Source organism: Camelus dromedarius, chromosome 14, assembly GCF_036321535.1.
Source record: "Camelus dromedarius isolate mCamDro1 chromosome 14, mCamDro1.pat, whole genome shotgun sequence".
Taxonomy (NCBI): Eukaryota; Metazoa; Chordata; class Mammalia; order Artiodactyla; family Camelidae; genus Camelus; species Camelus dromedarius.
The window spans coordinates 56,990,692-57,017,485 of record NC_087449.1 but is presented as its reverse complement, the minus strand read 5'-3'; the positions used below and the strand labels follow the sequence as shown (position 1 = coordinate 57,017,485).

General features: G+C 38.0%; 1 protein-coding gene across 6 annotated transcripts in view; it reads right to left on the bottom strand.

Moving 5' to 3' along the window:
- Positions 1-26,192, bottom strand: part of HP1BP3 (heterochromatin protein 1 binding protein 3) — a 33,175-nt gene extending 6,983 nt beyond the window's left edge. For 2 of the 6 annotated variants that reach the window (XM_031464258.2, XM_064493973.1), the window contains exons 1-9: positions 26,070-26,192; positions 21,045-21,240; positions 20,526-20,625; positions 17,712-17,865; positions 16,218-16,377; positions 13,672-13,815; positions 11,640-11,720; positions 10,585-10,739; positions 2,501-2,591 (exon numbers count right to left, since the gene is read on the bottom strand). In XM_031464258.2, the coding sequence (XP_031320118.1) occupies positions 2,501-2,591; positions 10,585-10,739; positions 11,640-11,720; positions 13,672-13,815; positions 16,218-16,377; positions 17,712-17,865; positions 20,526-20,625; positions 21,045-21,140 (981 nt within the window). In that variant the 5' untranslated portion in view covers positions 21,141-21,240; positions 26,070-26,192. Of the gene's footprint in view, positions 1-2,500; positions 2,592-10,584; positions 10,740-11,639; positions 11,721-13,671; positions 13,816-16,217; positions 16,378-17,711; positions 17,866-20,525; positions 20,626-21,044; positions 21,241-25,411; positions 25,430-25,518; positions 25,599-26,069 lie in introns of those variants that run through there. The other 4 variants (XM_031464259.2, XM_064493972.1, XM_031464260.2 and 1 more) reach the window with 4 other exon arrangements.
- Between the last annotated feature and the right edge of the window lie 602 nt (positions 26,193-26,794).

The window sequence follows — 26,794 nt, the reverse complement described above, 5'->3', positions numbered from 1 at the left end:
CCATTAAGATGAGAAACAAGACAAAGACATCTACACTCATCACTGGAGGTTCTATCCAGGCAAGGGAAAAAAAAATAAAAGACATCCAAATTTGAAAGGAAAAAAAATAAAATGGTCTTTATTTGTAGACGACATTATCCTATATGCAGAAAATCCTAGGGAATCCACCCCAAAATCCTAGGAATCCACCAAAAAATTCCAGAACAAGTAAATGAGTTCAGCAAGGTCACAGGATATAAAATCAATAGACAAATGAACTGTATTTCCACAGGCTAGCAAATAAGCAATCTGAAAATGAAAATAAGAAAATTCCATTCACAACAGCATGGAAATAGAATATAACACAAAGGAATAAATTTAACAAAAGAAATGTAAGACTTGTACCCTGAAAACTACAAAACACTGCTGAGAGAAATTAAAGATCTAAGAAAATAGAGAGAGACTCAATGTTCATGCCAAAGTCAACACTGTAAAGAGAGTGACTCTTCCTAAATTGCTCTACAGGTTCACTGCAAGCTCTACCAAAATCTTAAGATGGATTTTTCTGTGAAAATTGACTAATGAATCCTAAAATTCATATGGAAATACACAAGACCCAGAATAGCCAAAACAATTTTGAAAAAGAAGAGGACTTATGTTTCCCAATTTCAAAACTTACTACAAAGCTACAATCAAGACAGTGTGATCCTGGCATAAAGATTCACATATAGATCAATGGAACAAAATTGAGAGACTAGCAATAAACCATTACATTCAAGGTCAACTGAGTTTTGATAAAGGTGCTAAGGCAATTCAATAAGAAAAGATAGTCTTCTCAATAAATCGTATTGGGACAACTGGATGTCCACATGAAAAACATGAATTTATACCCTTACCTCACACCATAAACAAAACTTAACTCAAAATGGATTATAGACCTAAATGTAAGAGCTAAAACTGTAAAACTCTTAAAACCAAAATAGGCGTAAATCTTCCTGACCTTAAGCGAGGTACTGATATATTAAATATGACACCAACAGTATAAGTAATTTAAAAAAATGATCAACAGGACTTCATCAAAAATAAACACTTCTATGCTTCAAAAGACACCATTAAGAAAGTGAAAGCATGGGCCACAGATCAGGAGAAAATATTTGCAAATCATATATCTGATATATCTAGTTATATAACTCAGTAAGACAAATAGCTCAATTTTAAAAATAGGCAAAGGATTTGAATAGACATTGACATTTTATCAAAGAAGATAAACGAATGTCCATTAAGCACATGAAAAGATGGTCAACATCAGCAGTCTTAGGGAAATGCCAACCAAAACCACAATGAGACACCACTTTGTATCCACTAGTATGGCTATAATTTTAAAAAGACAGTAACAAGTGTTGGCAAAGATAAGGAGAAACTGGAACCCTTATACATACATTGCTGGTGGGAATGCAAAATGATGCAGTCACTTTGGCAGTTTCTTAAAGCAAATATGATACATATTCCAGGAGGTCCATGCTCCTACTTATACACCCAAGGGAAATAAAAACATATACACACAAAGATTTGGACATAAATGCTCATAGGCAATACTAATCAAAAAAGCTAAAAAGTGGAAATAACCCAAATGCTCACCAACTCGTGAATGGATAAGCAAAATGTGCCAGATCCATACAACAGAACACTATTTGGCAATAAAAGAAATAAAAGTACTGATTTGTGCTGCAACATGGATAAAACTAAAAAAAATTATGCTAAGTGAAGTAAGTCAGACACAAAAGACCACACACCGTATGATTCTATCCATATGAAACACGCAGAAAAGGCAAATCCATACATAGAGAAAACAGGTGGGATGGGGATAGAAACAGGAGTGACTGCAAATGGGCACAAGAGTTTTTTTTGGGTGATGGAAAAGCTTTAAAACTGGACTGCGGTGATGATTGTACAACACTGTAAAAATCACTGAATTATAAACTGTAACATAAAAGGATTGTATCTTATGGTATATAAATCATACCTCAATATAGCTATACCTCAAAAACTATCATTTGTTGAGTTTTGGTATACTATCAGAGAATATTATCAACTTCTATCTGAAAATTATCTTAAAATACTCCACCTTTATTTAACTTTCTGTGTGAGCTTGATTTTCCTTCATAGATGTAACCCAAAATACACTGAAACAGATACCAGCTGTTTTCCATGAAGCTAGCCAGTAAAGATTTTTGCAAAAATATAATAAATAGTAAATCTCTTCTCATTACAAAATTTTTTATTCTTAGAAATAGTTTTCATAAAAATTTTATGTTAACATATAATCGGTTTATTTTTTAGATGAATTAATCAATATTTTAACATTTCCCCAGTTTTAATTTCTAATATGGTAAATACTGATAGGTATAACCCACATAAACAAAACCTTTGGAGGTACACAATAAATTTTTAGAGTAAATGAAAGTCCTGAAACCAAAACTTTTGAAAACTTCTCTACAACCAAGCCCTTTTAGCCTCTAACCTGGAATGTCCCAGAAGCACCTTTGCCAGTTATTTGTTCTAACTGGCCTCTCTCTACTGCTCTCTGCAGAGCATTCTTCAACAGCTGAGGCCTGCAGAGAAAACAAAAATAGCAATAAATATATTAATGAGGGAAAAGAAAAGAAAAAAAAGATCCAGGGTTATTCTAAAGAACTAAAGTTCTGTGTAATACTGTTAAAATGGACAATAAAGTAATAAATTGCTGGCACCCTTAATAAGTGGCATTCTTTTTTTTCTTCAGGCAAAGAAGCTAAATCAGTACCTGTACATACAGAACCATGTACCATACAAGCCAATTTCCAACTTGCCAGGGTACTCTAAAAATCCATTATTTATTATCATCAGACCACAATAGCAACCAAACTCTGTAACCAAGCAACGAATGGATATTTTTAAAGTCCCATCTAATTCTGATATTCTCAGAGACAAAATTCCTAGATTTTTAAAAAACATATACACGTTAACAAAAAAAGCAAGTCACTTTTTGCAAACCAGTATCCAAACGTGGCCTAACAAAATACAATTCTTTGAGAAAGCAAATAGATTGTTCTTAACATAGTAGCCCTGCTTCAAGAGGATTGTAGTTTAAAAAACAAAAATCAAAAAACTAGCTCATCAAAACCAAACGGTAGGCAAGAAGAAACTGAGTGTCATTAAAAACGTAAGAACAAAGTGTTAAAGCAGAAGCCGCTCTGTCAAGGAGCAATGGTCCAAACGCTGGGTGGAGAATCTCAGGTGCAGGGAGGAAATCAATCAAGTTCAGCTAGGGCTTAAAGGCTCCGTGATATGGAACAAGACAGAGTCAAATGGAAAGCTACACTTCCAGGCCAACAACAGGACATCTAAAGAAAGGGTTAATCATAACCCAAAAGTTCAGTAATATGCTTTGCCACACCTCCCAAGAATTACTAGAATAACACTCAATGAACAGAAAATCATGAGATTTATTTGAAACTGGTTACTTGATAAACTGAAAATAACAACCTGGCAGCCCACTGAGGAATTGATGAAGGCCAAACTATTACCCTTTGAGGTGCTTTATCAAGCTCTGACACTTTTCTTTGAATTTTGAATCTTTTACCTAACCACTAAGCATTACAGATTAAGCTTACACCAGTTATTAATTACATTATACATATGCTTGGGGAAATCTTATTTCCTGATACTCCAAATGAAGATACTCCCTCCCCCTCAAATCCCAATAAAAGGATTTCTAAGCCAGTGCTATTTCATTCAAGACAAATATGATTTATGCCATAAACCAAAACACACATGGTCACACACAAAATTGTTCATCCCACAAATATTTACTGAGTATTTATTATTGCTATGCAGGAATAAACACACAGATCTGATCACTAAACTCAAGGAATTTAAGAGATGAATGTAACTTTGTAATGTTTTATTCTATGTAAAGCTGTATTTTTAAATATATGTTGCAGTTAAAAAAGAAGAGATGATGAATACATAATATTTATGGTAGAGAATGATAAGGGTCAAGGTTGAAGTATGGGCATACAGCTTTGGGAACACAATTAAAAGAATGATTTAGCTGTCATACAATTTTTCTATTAGTTGCTCTATACATTAGAGTGCTTAAAAGCTGATTTCCAATAGAGGATCACATAGCTTAAGTAAAACACTGAAACCCTAGACTCTTTGATCAAATTAAATAACTAATCTGAGGAGAACCTTAACTAAGGTTCAAATGCTCTAGGAATGAGCTATCAGTTAAATCAATTCCCTTCTTAACATTTTCATGTTCTCAGCAATACCAATCATTACACTAGCATATACCCTGTCCTGGGATTTTAGAAATCTCAGAGCTCTATCACTCACTCCTACCTTCAGGTAAAACCACACTTACCAACTGCTTCAAAGCCCAGATTGGCCCTTCCTCTCTCATCACTGCTACAACCTTAGTACAAGCCGCCAAGCTCTCCCTTCCAGGTGCTGTTCTTTCTGCTTTCATAGCGCACACCATCATTAGGTCAACACCCTATAGAGGAGCCCTCTATTGTTACTCAGTTGATCAGGTGACAGGTCTTAATGCTCCAACCCAGCTTCAAAGCCTTGTTAGTCTAGATGTACTCAAACACAGGTTTCTCTCAGTTTCCAAAGAATGCCAACTCTTGCTTCTGAAATTTTTTCATAAAGCTCCTTTAAGAATGCCTTTCCCATTCTATCATCCTATCTAAATGCTACACATTCTAGACCCATCTCAATGGGATGGAACCCAACTGGAGCCCCATCTTAATTGGATGGGACCCAATCAAGCCCAATCTCTTTAACTCACTGCTAACTCCCAGACACAATTCTTTTTCTGAAAAATTCTAGTCTGTATCACACCATCTTGTACTTAGTATGGTGCCATGTGCTGTTCTAAATGTTTTACATGTGTGGAATAAACAAGATAATACAACAACTCCAAGAAATAGGTACTAATATTGCCCACACTTTACCTAAGGGGAAAAGTTAAGTGACAGAAAAGTTAGGTGACAGTAAATTTAAGTCATTTCTCCAAGGTCACAAAGCTAGGTAGTGGACGAGCCAGGTTACAAACCTGAGCAGTCTGATTCCAGATTCTGCATTCTTAGTCACTATGTTATGCCTGCACTTTTCCAATATAAAACAGTCCTGAACTTGGAAAAAGCAAGAGGTTTTACCTGAAAAACGAAATAAAGTTCTGGCTTCACCAGTGAATAGCCAGGTAATCCTAGGTAAGATTTTTCATCAGCAAAACTCAACTAGAAATATATATTTTTAAGTCTATTTTGAGAATAACAAAGCCATGTAATTAAACAAAAGTGTTTTTAAAAGACCTATACAAATTTAAGGGGCTGTTTTTTTTTTATTCTTTTTTTATGGCTGAGTAATAGTCTAGTGTGTGTGTGTGTGTGTGTGTGTGTGTGTGTGTGTGTGTATGTATACACACATATACACACCTTCTTTATCCATTCATCTGTCCATGGACATTTAGGCTGCTTCCATGTCTTGGCTATTGTATATTGTGCTGTTATAAACACTGGCATACATGTATCTTTTTGAATTAGTTTTCATCTTCTCTGGATATATGGGCTGTTCATTATTGTAACAAATTTTTTTTTTAAGTAAGATCATTAGACCAGCTTAATGAGAAAACAGGGAATAAGTGATTGTTGGTGGCTATGTTTTTCAATTGTGGAGAACGTTCAGTCTGCACTGAGAGGAAAGAATGAAAGCAATGCACAGCAAAAATCAAAGCCAAGGGATGGAAAGCAAAATGCAACTGGCATAGCAAGGGTTCCGAGTGGCAGGAATCTAAATAAGAGAGTGACATCAATCTGTTAGAGATACACAGACAGAACTAAGAAACTAAAGAGACTTAAAATTACTTAGACTTTAAACTGTTAAGGAATTAAGGGGCCTATAAAGAAATTAATACGTTTAGAGAAAAGCATAGGGCAGAAAATTGAATCTTGGGCTATGCTCCTATTTTGGTATGCTTAGAAAGAGAAAAATCAAAGAGTGTGATGAAGTGACACCATACACAAGGATTAGATACTAAAATCTGGTTTCTAATGCCATATGACAGAATTTCCTTTGAAAGTTTCTAAAGGTACCTTCTTAGAGGCCAAGCCAAAGCCTATGTAAAGCCAACATACCATTTTCTCTAGGGTTGAAAAAAATCATGGTTATCAAATAAAGGAGATGACTTGCGTGTTATATAAAGAGTCTTTAGGAGGAGGGTATAGCTCAAGTGGTAGGGCACATGCTTAGCATGCACAAGGTCCTGGGTTCAATCCCAAAGACTGCCTCTAAAACTAAATAAATAAACCTAATTAACACCCCCCCAAGAAAAAACTAAAAACTAAATAAATAAATAAAGTCACCTAGAAAATGTTAAAAAACAAAAAGTCTTTAAACATCAGAATCATATTTAGTATGGTGTGATACTCAAACCATGACAATTACATTGGAATTGAGACTAGCCAATAATACTAACACTTGTTGAGTGCTTACTACATGCTAGGCACAGTTCTAAGTGCTTAACACGTACTAAGGTTCCTAACAACCCTATGAGGTGTATATATTGTTCATCAATGAGGAAACAAAGAGACACAAAGAGATAACTTATTCAGGGATATAAAGGTGGAAAATGACAGAATCAGGATTTAAACCCAAGGGGTCTGGTTCCGAAGTCTGCGCTGTTTGCGGTGCTCTGCAGCCTGATATACGGCGGCAGAAGTTCATGTCTCATCTCATGCGCCAGGCATATGTTCCTTGAAGCAGAATGGCCAGGTGAAGGGCCCATATAAATTCACTCATTCAGCTAATATTTACTGAGCTTCTACTGCGTGCTAGGCTTGGGGAAAATAGAAGTGAACAATATAAAAATCCCAGCCTTCAGGAATCTGACATTTTAATGGTGAAAACAGGTAATTTTTTAAAAAAAGCAAATAAAACATGTAGTATGTTAGAATGTAGTGAGTGCTATGGAGAAAAACAAGGCAGAGAAGTAGAATTCTCCATGCTGCGAGAGGAGGGGGAGGTTGCAAATGTAAGTTAGGTGGTCCTATCAACAAAATGCCAATGCGTGGGCCATGGTGGGATGTTGACTTGAAAAAAAACAACTGTAAAAAGTCACTTTGGAGACAACTGGAGACATCTGAACATGGCCTGGGTATTAGATAACGGTAAGGAATTATTAATTTAGTTAGGAATAATGTTCATATAATGAACGTTCTCTCAACATTTATGTGTATGTTTGAAAATTCTCAAAATAAAACGTTAAAAAATAGTAAGGCAGTCAAGGCAGGCATGTGGTGATAGTAGAGTGAAAACGTGAAGGAAGTGAAGGAGTGAGTAAAATGGATTACGGGGAAAAACCACCCAGGCAACAGGAACAGCAAGTGTGAAGTCTCCGAGGCTGGTAAGGGAGAGAAGAGCAGTAGGAGACGCAATCACAGTGTAGTGTCTCGCAGGCCATTTTAAAGATTCTGGCTTTAAACTTTTTAATTGTGAGGGAACCATGAAGCCACTGGAAGGTTCGAGGAGCAGGGAGATATAATCTAGCTTACATTTTTAAGAAGTCTTACTCTCACTGCTATGTCAAGAATAGACTGAAAGGGAAGGAGGATGGGAGAAGCAGTTCAGAGATTATTGCTCTAGCACAGGTGAGGTATGATGGTGGTCTGGAAAAGAGTGGTAATAGTGGAGGTAATGAAGAGAGGTCTGTTTAGGGATATACTTTAAAGACAGAGCCAAAGTAGTTGTTTACAGATTACATTTAGGTGTGGGATAAAGAGAAGGCACCAGAGCTCAAATCCAAGGTTTTTGGCTTTAGCAACTGGGAAGATGATACTGCCACTAACTGAGATGAAGGAGGTATGGGGGGGTACGCAGCCTCTTTGGTGGGGTGGGAGATAGAGGAATCAAGAGTTTAGTTTGGGCACGTCAAGTAAGACATACAAGTGGTGGTGTCAAACAGGCATCTGTATTATGAATGTGGAGCCAGGAGGGAGGTATGGGCCAGATTTATGTATCTGTATACTAATATATATATATGGTATTTAAAACTTTGAGAATGTAAAGAATTACCAAGTGAATGTGGACAGAAAAGACAAGAGGCCTAAAGTCTAACCCTGGGGCAGTCTTACATTAAGGAATCAAGAGATGGGTAATCAGGAATCCTTCGGATATTGAGAAAGAATGGGTAGTGAAGTTGGAAGAAAACCAGAAAGGTGTGGTACTCTGGAAGGCAAGTGAAGACAGTATTTTAAGCAGGAGGGAGTCGTTATGAACTGACCACTGAAATTTGCAATGTGGAGGTCATCGGTGACAATGACAGGAAGAAGTACTTCAGGTAAAATGGTGTGTGAGGGGGAGTGCAACAAAAGTGGGTTGAAGAGGCAGTAGGAGGAGAGAAATTACAGACAGCAAGGACAGACAACTCATGCTTTAAAACTGTGCTTTTCTTGCTATTTTCTTTGGGCAAGTTTAAGTATGGCTAAATTTTCATATTAAATGTATGTCTGACAAGACTCCACTACACTCACAGGTACAGAAAATCACAGTAAAGGAAAAAAAGAGATTCAAAGCAGCAGCTACCATTTAATAAGACAGTAAGAGAAGGTTTTCAGGTTCATCACATCTCTGGGTTGACAATCCATCTATTATCAGGCAAATTCTGTTTCAACATAAAATGACAACAGGAGATGTTCCCAAAGGCAAGAAACAAAGTTACGCTGCTACCAATAGCCTGTCTTATATGAGCAGAGCCATGTGGAGAGAAAAGAGCTGGGGGAGAATGTGGTCTCCAGTCATCAAAAACAGTAAAAAGAGATAAAAGTGAAATGGGTTTCCATCTCTCAATGTGTATACAATGCATTTTGGACCCAAAGTTGTATTGGTGGCTCATAATCAGGGCATAAGAAGCATGAAAAAAAATCAAGATATTAATTTCAAATTTTGTTTCAATGATTCCCTTTTCTTTAGCCTTTTTGCTAACTCTTTAACTGGCCACTCTGAAGACCACTAAGTGCTCTTCTGAAAATGTGGCTTCTAGGCTGAAACCTCAAACTATATGCGCCTCAGTAATTCAAGAAAACACTGGTACTAATCTATATCAGGACAATGTACATCTCATATAGAGACTGCTTGTAGAAAGGACTCTGGATTAAACACAATTTTCCAAAAGTCAGTATAACAACACAGTATCACACACAAACACATTCAAAACACAAACTCTATGAATTCGAAATTTAAACAAATTAATGTGGCTGCATGAATCCACAAATAAGCATGTACGACAATCTAATCAGTCCAGGTGATTTTAAGTGGCAATTTTTAATAGATGAATTATCAAAATTCGGAATTTTACATTATATGTTTAAATGATGAAAATATTAATGCTATTTCTATGTAGGAGTAAGTGCTACAGCAGCCTGAATTCTCCTGTGTTCTCAGTTATAATGCTAAATAAAAAATAAGTTACCAACCACCTCATTCCCACTAGGATGGCTACTATTAGAAACAAAAACAAAAACCCCAGAAAATAAGAACTGGCGAGGATCTGGAGAAATTAGAACCCCTGTGCACTGTTGGTGGGAATGTAAACAGTATAGCCACTGTGGAAAACAGTATGGTGGAACCTCACAAAGTTAAAAATAGAATTATCTATCATCCAGAAGTCCACTCTAGGTATGTGAAAACAGGGCCTCAAAGAGATACTGGTACACCAAAGTTCATGGCAACATTATTTCACAATTGCTCAAACGTGAAAGCAATCCAAGCATCCAATGACAGATGAATGCATAAACAAAATGTAGTATATATATATAATGGAGTATTATTCAGCCTTATAGAGAAAGGAAATTCTGACACATGCAACAACACGAATGGACCTTGAGGACGTTATGCTAAGTGAAATAAAATCAGTTACAAAAAAGACTGTATAATTCTACTTTTATGAGGTATGTATCTCGAGTGGTCAAAAACCGTAGAGATGGAAAGTAGCAAGGTAGTTGCCAGAGGTTGGGGGTAAGAGATAAACGGGGAGTTCTTGTTTAAAGTGTACAGAGTTACAGTTTTACAAGATAAAAAGACTTCTGGAGATGGATGGTGGCAATGGTAGCTGAAAATATTTAGTACCATTGAACAGGGTACCCTTTACGGTTAAGGAGGCAAGTTTTATAATTATGTATACTTCATCACAATAAAAAACTAGAAAAAACAAAATTAAAAAAATAGGTAGCTGAAAGAACAGTTGAACGCTGAATATTCTAGTAGCTGACATCATGAAAAAGAGTTACCCGATCAGTCTTACAAAAGTCAGTATGTGGTTTGAGTTTCAAAAAGAATCTACATATTGAGACCTGAAAAGGAAAACATAATGGGACAAACAAACAAACAAACAAACAAAAAAAACCCCCCACACAAAAAAGGGTCTTATTCCTAGTTCAGCTAAAAGTAATTCTTATTGAATATTTACTCTTTCTCCTTTCTCACAAAAAAAAAAAAAAAAAATAGGGCTAAGGAAGTAACAGACATCTGTGCTTTTAAGTCCAGGCCTGTGGTTCATACCTGATGTCCACTCTCAGCTTAGGGTAATACTGAGACACATATTTCCTGATGAGACTGTAGGAAGCTTCTTTAGGTTCACAAAGACGAGTGAAGGCCAGTGGGAGGATATCCTCCAATTTTACTTGTGGTTCTGGATCCACTGCAGAGCTCCTGTTCTGAAATGTAATATCAAAAATTATCATCATCACAGGATATAGAGCTTTCTGTTCAAAAGCTTCTATATTCAACTCAAGGGCTTTCCTCAGTTGACTGCCGGATCAACTAACTAATAGAAAACTATCCCTTTTTTGTACGTTCAAACAAGTCATGCCACAGTGGTACAGTGTCACTTGTGTGGCAACTTCTTTGAAATAAAAATTTCAAACTGGGAGAGTTAAAAATATATATAAAAATTAAAAGGTATTAAAGATCTTAGTTCATTCTTAGCCTTCAATAACAAAGAATGAAAAGGATCATGCAGCACCAGACAGCAATGCACCAAAGTTCATTTTGAAAGTCTCCGAAAGCTTTATAAAGAAGGTACAAAAATCTTCAGAGCTGTAAAAATAAAGATGATTTCAATTACTGAGATGATGATTTCATCATCTAGTAGTAGATGATTTCAATTACTGAGAGAAAATACTACATACTTCACTTTATTACTGTATAAACACTTTTCATAAATAAAATTATGTGTCTTGGTGGGGGTGAGTATTACCATTTACAAAAAAGAAAAATTTGCTCTAAGTATAGTTTTAGGGTCTAATATTGGCTAAAAATGTACTTGGATGCCTCCTCTAGTTTAAACAATATTTCACAAAAAGCAGTGTAATTCATACAGCTGACCCATAACTCAATACAGGGCAGCTAAGTGCACGGGCTCTGGGGCCGAAATGCTTGGAGTCACTCACTGTCCAGTCTACTCACTAGCTGAGCAATAACGAGCGAGTTAACTATGATCTCTCCAGGCCTCCACAGACAGGCTGCTCTATGCATAGCACACAGTGAAGACTCAGTGAAGCTACTTTTAGTAGCAGTAGTATTACAGTGCTCAAACTGTGGTACAGACTTCCTACCTTTTTGTTTCTGGATTTCTGCGGTGTTTTCCTTGATTTTTGGACCACAACAAAACTTCCGGAAGCACCTTTTCCTTTCACCTAAAACAAATTAACTTTAGTTGTATTAACCATTATTTTAAATTATTCTGGTATTCATATTGATAACTTTATACTAGACTACGTGAATTACAGGGCATGGTGATACAAGAACTAATGCAAAGTGCTGCTGAACTCTTCAGACAAAAAAGAACAACAAATGAGTCAAAAGACAGGATCCAATCCTATTTATGGTACCATCTAGCTATTCAATACTGGACAACCTTGAAAACCCTCTGAGCTTTTGTTTCCTTATCTACAAAACTGGGGAAGAATGCTACTGTGATACTAGGTTAGAGAGAGTTTACTACAAGCTTTCAAAAAAAAAAAAAAAGGAATGAAGAAAGAAAAGAAGTCATGGAAGGAAGGAAGGGACACTATCTTTTGGGGAAAGTGAGGAAGACAGCTCCTTGGCAAAAGTTCAGAGCCTAGTTAATCTCAGACCACAATGCTTCCTGCAGACTGCCCATTACAGATTATTACTGCCTGTGGGGAAGATTATCTAATAATTTTAGACACTGTACATGATGATACGTGTAAGTCTTAACATACATTTCCACAGTTTACAAAGAACTTCACATTAACCTGAGTCCTCCATACCTTAGCTTTACTTACACTGCTATGAATATAGCAAGCAAACTGAAATGCTTTCAGCCTATAAAACTGTTTGAAGCATCAAACTGAGGGTCAGCCTATGAGGCAAAATAGGTCACAAACTGTATTTTCATAAAGAAAAATGCAAATCCAGCTCATGAACTGTGCTGACGTATACTGATATAGGACAGGTCTTTGGTTCTAATTATATTGGTTAGATAATACCTTTTCAGCAATGGTATTTTAAAGGCCATTAAACTATCAGTTTTATAACATTTTGAGAAAGCTAGAGCATAAGTTCCATAGCAGGAATCTGTTTTACTTACTGATGGACCCCCAAACACCTGGCACACAGGTGACACTCAATAATGTATCTGTGGAATTAAGTACTTGCTGAAGTTCCTAAGAGGAGTTTAAATGCCCAAGTGGCATGGAATTCTCTGTTAATCAAACTAAGCAGAAAGGTATAGAAGAAAGGCAACAGGATTCTGGGATTGTGAACCAGATTCTTAGAACCGTCTTTGCCACTACCATGGGACCTTGTTAGTTACTTCATCCCTCTAGACCACTGAAGAGTACTGAGATAAGAAAGTTTATGCCAGATTTAGATTTTAAGCAATTTTTAAAAATTGAGGTATAGTTAATTTATAATATTGTATTAGTTGCCGATATACGGTATACTGATTCAAAATTTTTATAGATTCCATTTCATTTAAAGTTATTATAAAATACTGGCTATGTGTTGTACAATATATCCTCGTAGCTCAAGTAAAGTTTTGATGTACTATGCAAAGTAACACAGATTTATGCCCAAAATCATTTTGGTTTTATTATTATTCTCAATTTACTCAGGTTTATCTGATGCTCCCACAAGTTTTAATAGTTTTAGATACTAATAAGTTAAGCTGAATCTATTTATAAAGCTAATTTATAATGATAACCAGTCTAGCCACATAAGTTAGTTAACAAACCTTAGACAAGAATAATAATCTTTTTTGCTTTCGCAATAACAGGATTCCTCAACCCCACCTCTCATCTTCAACACTACATAATCTCAAGCACAAGCAGCCTCCAAAGAAAATCCACTTAAAAGTACAAGCAGCTAGGAAAAAAAAAAAAAAAACCACACCATCATATAGCTTCTGTTCTGTGGAACAGTTATCTTATTAAAGGTAACTGGCACCATGATTTTGAAACCTAATCTCAGATAATAAAAAAGGTTAAGCTTAAGCATTTCATCATCATGTTAACTTATTTTAGCAAAGAAAATCACAAAGCATCAAAAGCCTAAATGTTACTAAATAAGGATTTATAGCTAGTATATGTTGAAATGTTCTAATTACAAACAACTGTTGAATACCTGTTTGATGACACCTCTATTTAACTCTCTTTTCAGTGCTTGTTTAAGGAGGTAGCCCCTTCTCTCCAGCTCCAGAGAAGGGTACTTATGGATGATGTATTTTCGAATAGCAACTACAGATGCACCACTCTTCTGGAAGCATGCCTAGGAGACACATTTATCAAACCATACACATTAATTTAAACTAGCTGTTTTTCATGTATTTTCTGACACGTTTTCAAAATAAGTTATTTTGGAAGTGAACCTGATAATGGATGATAAGAATGGCAGAGAAGAATGAACAGTATTTCGGGTAACTTCAGTCCATCATGGCTGCAGAGAAATACAGAATTACAATATTTCTGCAACAATTTTAAACTGTTCAAAATAGCCAAAGAGAAGATATAACATGTGAACAACATTCTGTGTGTTAACGAAGACCCTCTTTCTATTTTAATTATTTTCTATGCCTTGAAGACAGATCTTAAGCATTAGAGGGAGGAAAGCAGGACATTTCTATTGCTTGCAGATCTGGTCCATTTTATGGAATACACTTTGGCACACCAGAACCAATACTTCTATGCAGGTTTTGTGTGAATGTCAACAGATAACATTAGCAGAGATAATCTCAATAAATGGCATAAAACTGGGTTTACAGATGGCAAATCTGAAGGGGAGTTCTGGATAACAACGAGAGCACTCAATTGCAATTTAAAGTACCCTCTTCCACATCCCTCCTATTTACCTATATTCCATTTTCTAATGCCCACTGCAGACTCAAGTAAGTCATTATGTCACAAAGACAGCAATTTTTTTTTCAAATGCTTTACATTTTGAAACACACAAGCAGCACTTGTTTTTTACCTAATGGGCTAGTCTACCAATTTTCTGTAGTCACTGTCTATAAACTGATCATAGATTTTACTCATTGTCATTGGATAAAGACTTGAACATTATTTTATATACCCGCAATAAAGAAAAGTAAGTCACAGACAGATGGACCAGCAAAGACTGTACAACACAATGATTTAATGTGGAAGATATCAACTCAAGTTAACAGGAGCTGTGTTAGTATGGATCACTTCAAGTAAATGTCTCTGATCTATTACAACCGACTGATGTTTACTCCTGATTTTATAAGAAAACACAAAGCAAAGAAAATCAAGCAGAAAAAAACATGCTAATGCTACAACAATCCCTTTTCCCACCAAATTGATGACATGAAAGTAGACATCAGGACTTCTGTTTGATTCAGCAAATGATATCAGTGGTCTGAAATCATGATTTGTCACACTGTGTGGAATACACATGAGATACATATATACTATTTCATTTGTACAAATATGCATAATCATATATAAACTTTTCTTTAGGCCAAATTGCACTGTTTAAATTTTTTGTTTTATTATTTTAAAATTTTAGTCCCTTCTCCACCCACACTGTAACCCTGCTCCTCCAAACCCAGGCTGAGAGGTCACAAAGTGAAATCTGAAGAAAGGCCACACAAAGAGATCTCACTATAGTTCAACTATCTAGACCAAGAAACTTTTCTTAATGAGTTAAGAGTGCTCTTGAAGGAGGGCGGGAGAGGCTGGAAAGCAAACCCTTTCCCCGTTTATTTGTCAGTGTTGTCTTCTCAAATTCTAATAATGGCCACCAGGCTCCTCCTTCCTAGGCACACCACCCTTGGTTAAATTCATCTGCAGCCTTCTCTTCCCAGTTCTCCCTTAGATCCTAGCAACAGGGTCCCTGAAATTAGAGAATCTATGGCTCCTGTTTTATTTTTTTAATGGCTTCTATTTTAACTCCTCTTGTCATCTGATCATGTGAGATAAACAAGGCAAAATTAACCAGAAAAATTTATACACAAAAAAGGCAACGTCAGGTTAGAAGATAACCTTAAAACAAAAAAACAGTATCTGATGATCACACAAACTAATGAGAGTCATTGAATTACAGCAAAGTTATAAAGCTATGGAAGAAGAATAGCTTTTGTAAGTATTTTGGAATGACTAGGTGATGAAGCAAAGCAGTAAGGTGTCTAAAAGGGTTTCTTACAGCTCAGGTGTGAAAGATAACCAACTATTACTATTAGACACTAAGCTCTGAAAAAGGACCTAAAGATAGTATACTTTTTTAAAATAAAAATTCTCAATGCTGTTTACAGTTTCCTTGAGTCACAGCTAGATTTCATAAGGGCAAGGATCCTGTCTGTCTTACTCTATGCTACAGCACTAGTAGGACTGCCTGATACAGAGAAGCGAGTCCTTAATTGTTGAATGAATAAACATTTTCAACCTTCAAATAAAAACTATATTTAAAATAAACTGAGTAAAAAAAATTAATAAATCTAAAGATAAGTTAAAAATATTTGCTACAGTAAATTTGAGGTTTTAAAAAAATTAAGTGCTCACCAAATGTAATAATATTATAAAAACATGAACCTAGCCAACGGCTGTCTTCTATTTAATCTCTTTAGGAAGCAGAGCACAGGAGTATGCCATGTTCAAATAAGCAAAAGACAAACAGAATAAATCTAAGATGAACTGCTTGAAATAAAAACTTGCCTTAATGGCCTCAGTTAGGATTGCATCCATCTTGGGACGTGGGGAGGAAGCCATCGGTGTTTGTTTCTGGGCCCTGGCTAGCTGGCTGGCAGAAAGGGTAGCCCAGGAAGGTATTGTTTTTTTCACTTTCTTCTCCTTTTCTTTAGACTGATCTTTCTCACTTTAAAACAAAGAATTGTTATTATGCAAGATAAACTCTTCAGAAAGAGATATAAAGTCAGAAAGAAGAAAAGACCAGAGAGGGATAAAAAAAATCAATGTTTTAATTCATTTCCACACTAAGATGATACGGTAAAATAAGCAAAATTCTACAAAATAAAACATTTTTTAAAAAATTGGGTACTATAAATGAACCAAAAAGGTGTTCTCTCTCAGGTGCAAGAGAGAGGAGTCATACAAATTAGCACTGGCATCAAAGGCCAGTACACAAAAGAAACCAGAATTTTAAAACGTATTCTAGTAACAACTACAATAGATGCAATTTAGTATAGCACAAAGAACTCAAGCTCTGAAGTCAAAATACCTGGGTTTGAATTCTAACTCTGTATTTACTAGCTATGTGATCTCAAGCAAGTGACCCAAGTCTCAACCTCCTCAGCAGTAAAGCAGTCATATAAAACACCAAATACTTTACAAGGTACTGCAAGAAATTATGAGAGCATACTAAAAAAATAATTTTGTGAGCCATAAAGCATTATACAAATTTTATTCTAAGTAATAACATTCCATGCATCTGAAATACAGGGTAGATGCTAAAAATTCCAGACCTTACATATCCCTATGAAACTGAGATGAAGGATTCCCTGAGGATTGTACCCAGAAGCTATAGTTATTTCTAAATTATTCTTTTATTTAAAAAGTAATTCCTAACTGTTCTCACCAATTATGAAAAGAATAGAATGAATGCTACCAGCTGTCCTGCAAAATAACTTTTAAATTAAAAAAGAATCATCATCACATTGTACAGATTATCAATACCAAATTTTGCTTTCAGATTCTCAAAGTCACCCTCCAATTGAATAATTCATCAAATATATACAGAGTTTTATGTCACTCTAGCAATGTCTTGATATAGATTAACACTTTCTAACATAAGCAGGTAAAAATGACCCACTCCCAGCACAGAGACAGGAATAAAATAGGGAAGTATCTCCCAGGTCAGATTTTTATAGTCCTGTTCCATTTCTCACCGAAATTACATCAATGCTTACAATTAGCAGACACTCCCACAATGAATTCTAACCACACAAAAGAGCATTCCAAAGCCAAAAGGAATGAATTTTGGATTATGCAAACCACTGTTCTGATAACTACTATAAATTCTAATAGGCCATACAACTACACTGCAAGCCTATTTCAAAAGATAATTCTAAAAAAAGTAAATTCAAACAGCACATATCTAGCAAAAACCAATGTTATACCACTAAAAAATCTGACCTACAGTCCTTTCACATAGTCTTCAAGTACAAACAGCAAGAAGGTTTAACTCCTTACTCCTTTTTGGTTTCCTCAGAAGACTTGTTTTCTTCCTTCTCTTCACTCTCAGGTTCTCCCTTTGGCTGCTCTGTCTCACTAGATGTAGCAGGTGGAGTTTCATTCTCTTGTTCTTCTACAGTGGAGATAGATTCCTCTGAACTTACATCTGGTTCTATAAAAAATAAATAAATAAACCAGGTGAGAAATAAATACATTAGAGCCTGAGTCAATAAAAAGGATAAATATTTTTAAACAGATAAACCAAATGTTCCAATTAACAGCTGGATTCTAAAATGAACAATGACTATGAGTGCAGTTTTCTTTCCTTCGTTATGTCACTCAAATTTCCTATACAGGGGTCACTTATTGAGACCATTATGTGAGAAAAGGAGAAGCACCAGGAACTTACACAGCAAGGGGAACTCATTTTACCCCAAATCAAACCTCTTTATAATATTAATGATGAGATTCACAGGAAGAAATTAGCCATTTCATAATTTGACAAATCTTATTAAGAAAATAAGTAATAAAAAGTTAATAAAAATAAGTAATAAAAAGTTAGTATGTATTTCCAAGTGAAATGATTGAGGCAAGAGTAGAAATATGAGAGGAGGAACACTGAGGTCTGCAGCTGCTTGTGTCTTTTCTCAGCATGACTCTTTAATCAGCTACTATAAAACACAGAATCCCAGGAAATAGTTAGGCTGGGACTTCAAAGGACTTCAGTGGCCAAAATTAAGCAAAAAATTAAAAGTAAATGCTTGAAGAGTTTAGTCATTTAAATTATGTGAACTCATTACTGGCATAATGAAGACTTCTTTGGGGCCTTCACATAAACAAAAGAGAAGTCTTAAAAATGCCACTTCCTTCTTATAGCCTAACTACACAAATACAATGCTGAAGGAATTCTAGTTTCTCAACAAATTAAAATTCTACACCATAAATTTCAGGATAGTAAACTATCATCTGTAAATCACCCTGGATTATGCTCTTCAACCAGATTTGCATGAAGTCAAAAATCCCCCCATATATGTTCAGTCAAAGTCAAGGCTTCATTCAGAGTCAGATACATCTGGATTCAGGTTCAGACTTCGTAACTTCCTAGCTTGGTATCTTAGGGCAAGTTCTTTGACCTCTTCAAGCCTCAGAAATCTTACCTTCTAGAGTTAATATTAGCATTATAGGAAGTGTTTTAGGGGAAACCTGTAGGCCAGCATTTGTACTATGTGGATGATTCCCATCCTCTTTTGGCCTCTTCTACTGCTTCCAGAAACGTTTCACAAGTATTAAGACTCGAACTTCATTATATCAATGGTATTTGGTGATACAGACAACTACAAGATATACTTTTTAATCATGATGCATTTTTTACTGCCCCACCCCAACAATGTGACTTAAATGGCTAACCTAACTGGTTGTGTAAGAAGTTATTTTCAGTCAGTCATGTTTACTTATTTATACATTGCCTTATCCTGGATGAATGGATGAAAAGCTAAGAACCATTTATTGAGTTTTACTCTAACAAGAGGTATAAATTTAATTCCACTTTATTTTCTCTTAATAGTTGATGGTTTAATAAAGGTTCAATCACTCAATAGACATTATGCATTATGTATATGATGTTTTCTAACTCATAAACTATTGTCTGCCTTTGTATTAAATGCATTATTTATAAAATTTAAAACATGAGTAGAGTCCAATTATTTTCATGTATAAAATACTATAATGGGACAGAGATAATATAAACACAACTTGTGAAGTGTCTTATTGGTCCTTTACAAATTCTGGGTTGACTTTTCTAATACCATAACACCTTAACACTCTGGTATATTTTGAAAACTCATGTTATTACTGATTTAGTGGCTTCAGGGGGCTGTTAAACAAACGTGGACCAAGATGGGCCATCAAGTGTGGCTCATCTCAGTGTTGGACAAAATAACCTATCATCGACCCACGAGCACCTATTTTTTTTTTAATATGCTGATTCCCATGTCTCCTTACTGCCTTAGGCCAGGGTACCCAAATTACTTATAGTATTCATCTGAGGATTCTGAGACAAAATCCAGGCTCAGCTGGAAAAGAGTATATCCCTGGGGCACCAAGGATAAAGGCCGCAAGGGTGCACGTATTATTTTATGTGTAATACATGCTGGTCAGCAAATATTTGGTTCTAACGACCATGACAGGAGCAGCACCATGTGCTCATCCATGGCAAACCTGACATAAAAGGCAAGGGAGAAAGGAGAAAAGGGTAAGAAAAAAAAGAAAAAGGTTGTGAGAACAAGGAAAGCAGTTCCACCTGAAAAAGTGGCCAGCGATGCCACAGAGAAGCACAAATACTCCAAGTTGGGGGTTCTACCTTTCTCTTGATTTATTATGTTCCCATATCTATCTGGTCAATCTCCTCTCCACCAACATCTCTGTCATAAACCAATGTTTTGATCACCCACTCACTTCCTGAAGGCCTCCTGATGATTTCTGGCTGAGCCTTCCACTGTCCATCTTGAAGGCCCAAGCCCTCCACTCTTCATCCCCATGACACTGTATGCCCAGAAGCTACTCTTCAACTGTTCCTGTTCTCTCCAACCATCTTTCTGTTCTTAATTTCAAGAACATGAAATTTTCACCTTCTAAAAATCTTGAGAGACAAAATGAAATTCTTTCTTTGCCCACATGGTTTGGAAATACCAACAGGTACCACTTCTCTCTCTAAATGTTCCCCCCAAACATTGAGGCATGACAAAAGAACAATTAAGTTCAAGGGAATTTATAGGACACTCCAAACTGGAGCAGAAACTTCCGCCTTTTTAGTTGCCCACTGCTTTACTTTACCTGGCTTTTCTTCCTCCCCTTCAGTGACCTTGCTCTTGGGAGGAGTTTCCCGGGTCGAATTCACAGCTCGGCGAATCGGCATGGTGTTATCTTCTACCTTCTAAGAAAAGAGATGGCCATAATCACACGAGCACAAAAAATTCTCTTCTTTCTCAAGGGGCAGGTGTCAGATGTAGGAGAATTCTTCAAGTCGACTCCAGGATCTGATGCAAATTACTCTTAACAAGTTTTAAAAAAAATAAAATATGATTTTAAAGAAGTGATTTTCAAAACACTGTATTTTAGCTAGAATTTCAAATAATTATACTTGATTTGGGATAAATTAGAAGGTTGGAGATTTTTCTCAGGAATTTGAGGGGAAAGGAAAGATGAAAAGAACTTTGTATCTACTTGATTTGTTCAGTTTCACAACCCAGACTCCCCAAAGTAGAGGAAGGAACAGGAACCAAGAAGGACCCAGAAGGGCCTGAAGTCAGGGACTGATCCAAGAGTGAGCTTCAAGAATGTGTCAGCCCCTACCTCACCTAACTTGTCCGCGTGGATCAGCTGAGCTCCTACTATAAGTGGGAGTGCCTTAGGATGGACGAGTTCACCTTGAGACGTATCAGTCGCCATTTAAAATAATTTCTAGGCCCGAGTACAGGTTACACTCTGAAGCCTCTGCTGTTAACCACAAGGATTTTTCCTAATGGTTTCAGTGTGGTGAAGAATCAACCTAAAGCACAGAAAAGACCTGGTGTGAAGATTAACAGAAACAAAACTAAACTAGAACATCTAAATTTAATACACACCCAAAGGGAAACAAAAATTAACTATAAAATTTATAGTTAAGCGACAGATGTCCTGGTCAGTTATTCTGAAAGATAAAAATCACTATCAAAATACAGACTATGTAAAGCAGCAACCAAGACAAATGCACAAGCCACAGCAGCTGTTGCACCCTCCACACGAACAAAGGCAACAAGGACAAGAAAGCTCGTAAGGAACCTAAGCCCATCCCCTCCTGCGACTGTAAGTAACTTAGAAAGAACAGAATGAGACCAATGAACAGTTTAGTCAATGTTTATTCAAAGATCAGTTCAGTAAAGAGAGAAGCTATTGTTACTGTTTTCAAAGGGGTCAGGAAACTTAACTGTAACCTTAACTCCATCTCCATCAGAGGGCAAAAATAATGCTGAAAAACATTACTAAGAGCCTCCAGACTCAGTAAAGCAAATTCAGACGATCACCTAGGAGAACAAGTATACTTCTAAGACCTTGTCATATTTTTAATGTTAAACAAAACTAGCATGGAAGAAGAAAATTAAATAGTCAAAAATAAAACCCATGTAAGCTACTCAAATTCATCTGATCATTCACACTCTCTGCCCACCTCCACCACCCCAATCTCATCTGGGACTCAGTGACATTTTATAATAAAAATTCTTCTAAAATATAAGAAAATGATCAGTTAAGTGTTTAGATCTCTGTGCTAATGTGCTGATGAGCATTAATGAAGAGGTGGGGAAGAGCAGACCAGTCATCAACTTCTTTAAACTCTAACCCTCTCTAGAAGTTTAAGAGCTTTCAATTTGTCAGGTAATAGTTTCAAGCTCTAAACATAGAATGCTTTTCACATTTATAGCGAAAATCTTTTTACGGGAACACCAAAAACAATGTCAGATTTGTGAACTATCCACTCAACTGCAATGAAAGGCAGCTGAAAGAATTCAAGATAGTATAATACACTAAAAACTTATTATCAAGAGTAAAGTAGGAATATCATGACTATTTAAAAATTATTGTTACAAAAACTACTTAAAATGCTCACACAGCCAATCCAACTCAAGAAGTAGAAAATAATAAAAATAAAAACAGATGTTTTCTGGTTGTGAAAAGTTGGGTTTAAGGTCATTATTTAGGTTTGTGAAAGCTAAAAGTCTATCTTGGAATAATTTCAATATATAAACCTCCTCATTCATCCAACTAGCACTTACATAGTAACATATTTCCCTTGATGAGAAAAAAAAAGCAAATCTGATACTTTTACACGTAAATACCATACAGAAGTAAAACTTCATGATCAGGTTATTCTTGGTAAAGTGATACTGCTGATGAATTCAACCCATGTTAACACTAGCTAAGTTGAAAACGGTACCGTGAAGTCAACAAAACCTTCAGGAGTCTCTGCTCAGAGTACCTTTAAAAAATATTTTCCCTGTAAATAAAATACTGAAAAAGGTGTCAAAACCTTTTCAATCAACTCTGTATTCACTAATTGCTCAAAATTAAGTTTTAAAAAAGGGAGTGGGGGTGCACAGGAAGCTATTCAATGCCAAAAGATAAAATTGACTAAAATCAGGGCAACAAGTACATGGTCCATAAAGACATCAGAGACCATTAACCTAAGGGCAAGAATGATAGTTTAAATTAGGCCACCTAAGAAGTATGCCCAGGTTAGAACTGAGAAATAAGTTGGTTTGCCAATCTTCCTGGCTGCATCCACCAAAAGAGATCCTGACATTCTCCTCCTTAAAACCTATCACCACCCCCTTTTTCAGTAATCTCACCTCCTACCACTCTATCCATCACTCTACTCTCTTGACTCCAAAAACACAGGTCTTCCTTTGGTCCTTAGGCTGTGCTTTGCTCATCCCTGCACATGCTGTTCCCTCACTGGAACATTCTTTTCCTCAACACTTCAATCAGGTTTCTGCTCAATGTCACCCCTCAGAAAGCCTTCCACCCTTCTTATTCTTCTTCAGGTTTCTTTATAGCATTTAACATCATCTGAAATTCAATATGTCTGTTCACTTGTTTATTATGAGTCTCTCCCAACAGAACGTAAGCATGCCTAGGGCCAGGACTAATTCATCACTGTATTCACAGAACCTAAAATGATGCTCAACACATACTGGGTGCTGGATAAATACTGGGGGAAAATAGTTGAATGAATACTGACACCTGACAGTACTTATTACTATACTCCAAATGTGTGAAGAACACTTAAGAAAATAAAACTAAATATTTAAAACTTACTATAAATATTAAGAAATGTTTGCCTCTGAATTTCCCTAGTAAAGGTCATGAAACTTAAAGCTTGTCTATAGCACTTTCTCTAAAATAGGTTGGTTAATGAGTTATTTCCTAAATTCACTGTTCATTACAGAGCTAACAAAACTATATGGATAGTTAATTCACACTGCCTTAACATCACATGTACCTATTAATTTAACTTTTGTTGTTGCACTTCTGAATTATCACACTTGTAGGCTTCTACACTTGTTCCCTGACAGAGATCTTATCTGGCTGGTTCACTGCTGCAAACTTGGTGCCTAAGAAACATGCAAGGCACAGATTAGGTGCTCGACAAATATTTGTTAAATGCAAGAATGAACAGATAAAGCTCAATAAGTTTTTCATCTGGGTTCTTAACATGTGCCAAAACCAATCTGAGTTTACCTGTGGTTTATGTGGTCTTCGGTGGTCATCAATCTCGCTTTTTATGTTTTAAATTTAATGTTAGATTAACAATACAAAGATTTGCTTTTGCAGGGGAAAGGCTAAGTTGTTTAAATGCAGGCAATAAAGACAAGTCTGTAAAAGAACGAAGTTCTTAACTTCAGAGTTTTAATTTACTTTCTCTCCACAGAGAAAACATTAAAATAATAAGTAGTTTAACAATATATGTCAGTTTATTGATATCCTTGAAAAATATGTATTTTAGGAAAAGTACTATTTCATATTTTACCATAAAATGCATGCAATTTATTATACATTGTTATTAGCTATGCACTAAATACATCAAACTGTTCTCAATCTCAAGTCTTTCATTATATTCAGACTTCACTATGTCAAGAAAAGCATGCCTATAATTTGCTGGCAACTTTTTTCATTTTTGCATTTCAATAAATCTACTTAATTACTAAATTAGTGTCTATCTTGGGCACAGACGCAATGGACACTTACAGGGGCCCTCCTCACAAGTCAAGCACGATCTAACTGGCTAAAGAGTTAGGATTTTTCATCTATACACGAAGAGTTCAGGATATTTCCTCCAACTTCTCGCCTTCAATCTTCCAATTAAGCTTAAAAACAAAGCCAAAAATACCCTCTAAATGTTACTTCTACTTTGAAACACTAAACTTCTGAAAGAAGCAACAAAAAAATGTAAAAGCTCGTAAAAATTTTATGCCTATGCCAGATTAAACAAAATTACCTTCCAGAAGAAAACCAGTCACGTCTAACATCACTCTAAGACAAGCCAGCTTGCCCATGAAGTCCCAGGTGAATTAATTTCTAGGTCTATTTCTACCCAGATTCTCACTTTTTAAAATAACAAAGTCAGGAAGCATTACAAACACCAGAGAGAAAATGTATATGCAGGAAGGGCGGTAAAGTTCACCTTGTCCAGTCCTCTGTGGAGAGAACACTCCCTCATAAAGCTTAAGTGACTCGTCCTCGGTTACAGATAGTGGTCAATTCGGTATCAAAACTGAGATATGGGGCTGTCACTTCACCACTCCTGCCTCCACCTCTTTATAAAAGCTCATATGCACAAAATTGTCTTTATCAACTAAAACCACATTGTCTAAGGAGCGGTGAGTAACAAGCTCTAGGAAAGCCATACGGGAAAACGAAAGCTTAGGCCCGCGTCGCAGCATAAGCAGCAGCAGCAGCAGCACTACTACTAAGGCTTTTCGGGGCGCCAACAGCTCTGACCGGGCGCCCAGACCGCCGAGAGGAACCGGGCAAAAAGACCCGCAGCACAAAGAGGCAGGGAGCGGCCGGTGTGGAGCGCGAGCACACCGCAGGGGGAGAGCGGAGCCAAGACGAAGGCAGCAAGGCAGAGAATGGCGGGCTTAGCGGAGGCGGACACCGAGGCGCGGCTGACAGCTCGGGCTCACGCTCGGGGATGCACGGCGGGAGGCCGACGCCAAGACACCGGCAGCGGCCGCCCGTGCGACGCAAGAAGCGGCGGCGGACCGCCAGCACCAGCGCTCCGCGCACTCACCACTGGGAGCTCCGTAATGGCGGCGGCGGCGGCGGGGGCGGAGAAGCCGGGGGGCGGCGCCGCCGCAGCCAGTCACCGCCGCCGGCATCTTTCGAACCGGCTCCGAAAACCGCTGAGGGGGTGGGGTGAGGGGCTGGGCGGGGGCGAACAGCGGGGCCCGCCGCGGACCTCGGGAGCATGCGCAAGCCCTCAGCCAATCGGAGTGCGGCGGGAGGGCGCAGGCGCGCTGGGACGCAAGGCCCTACATCAGGAAAGAGCTCCCCCACCTCCCCCCGTCCAAACAAAACAAGGGCGGGAGCGCGCGCGCCAGAGGGCCCCGGAGGAGGCTTCAACTAGAAGGGCAGGGGGGAAAGGTCGCGAGGCGGGGAGGGGGAGGGGGCGGAGCGGCCGGGTAAGGCAGACAAAAGGCACCACCTCCTGGGACGCGAGCGCCCCGCCCCCTCCTCTCCGGGAGCCGTGTCGGCGCTCCGGGCGAGCGGCCTCCGCCACGCGCCTTCGAGGTCCAGCGAGCCTGCGCCCATTCCCCGCCCGCGTGTTCCGTCCTGCGTTACCTCTGTGCTCCCCCCTTCCTGGCGCCCGCGTCCCGCGCGGCTTCTCCGCGCCGGTCCCGCTGCCGCTCGTCGCCGCCGCCGCCGCCGCTGTCTTCCAGGCCCTGCCGCCGAGCTCTGCCGCCCCGCCCCCCTGCCCGCGGCCCCGCGCGCGCGCCCCCTGCGCCCGCCCCGCCCCCGCGCGCGCCGGCGGCCGCGCCCCCAGCCCGCGGGAGCGGGGGGAGAGCGCGAGTCTTGCCTCCCCGGTCGGGCGCGCGGGGGCGCGAGAGGGCGCTCCGGGACGCGAGGACGCCCGGGCGGGGCTGTGCATCCGCGCACCTTTCACCCCGCGCTGCCCGGGCGGCGCCCGTTAGCTTGGGTGGTGCAGTTTCGGTTTCCCTGCAAGGGCATTCTTTCCACTTACTCTTTCTCTACTTTTTAGTTCAGTCCCTGGTCTTAACTGGTTTCGGCTTTGGCGATCCGTCTGCCTTTAGAAGGGTTGGCATTTCCCGCTTCTCACTTTAGCCACGGCACAAGAACTAACCCTTCTTTGAAGACCGTGGAATAATTAGAAACCCAGCTAGCGGAAAACTCAGTACTTCACATTCGTTCCCAATTAAGTATCCATACAGTACAGGGCAGATAAATGACTCAAGAAGAGAACTGTAAAAGTTGATTGATTTTCTAATCAGTGAAACGATCTTCCGTGGCTCCCTAATCCGCAATCTCAGGGACGGTTCATTCAACAA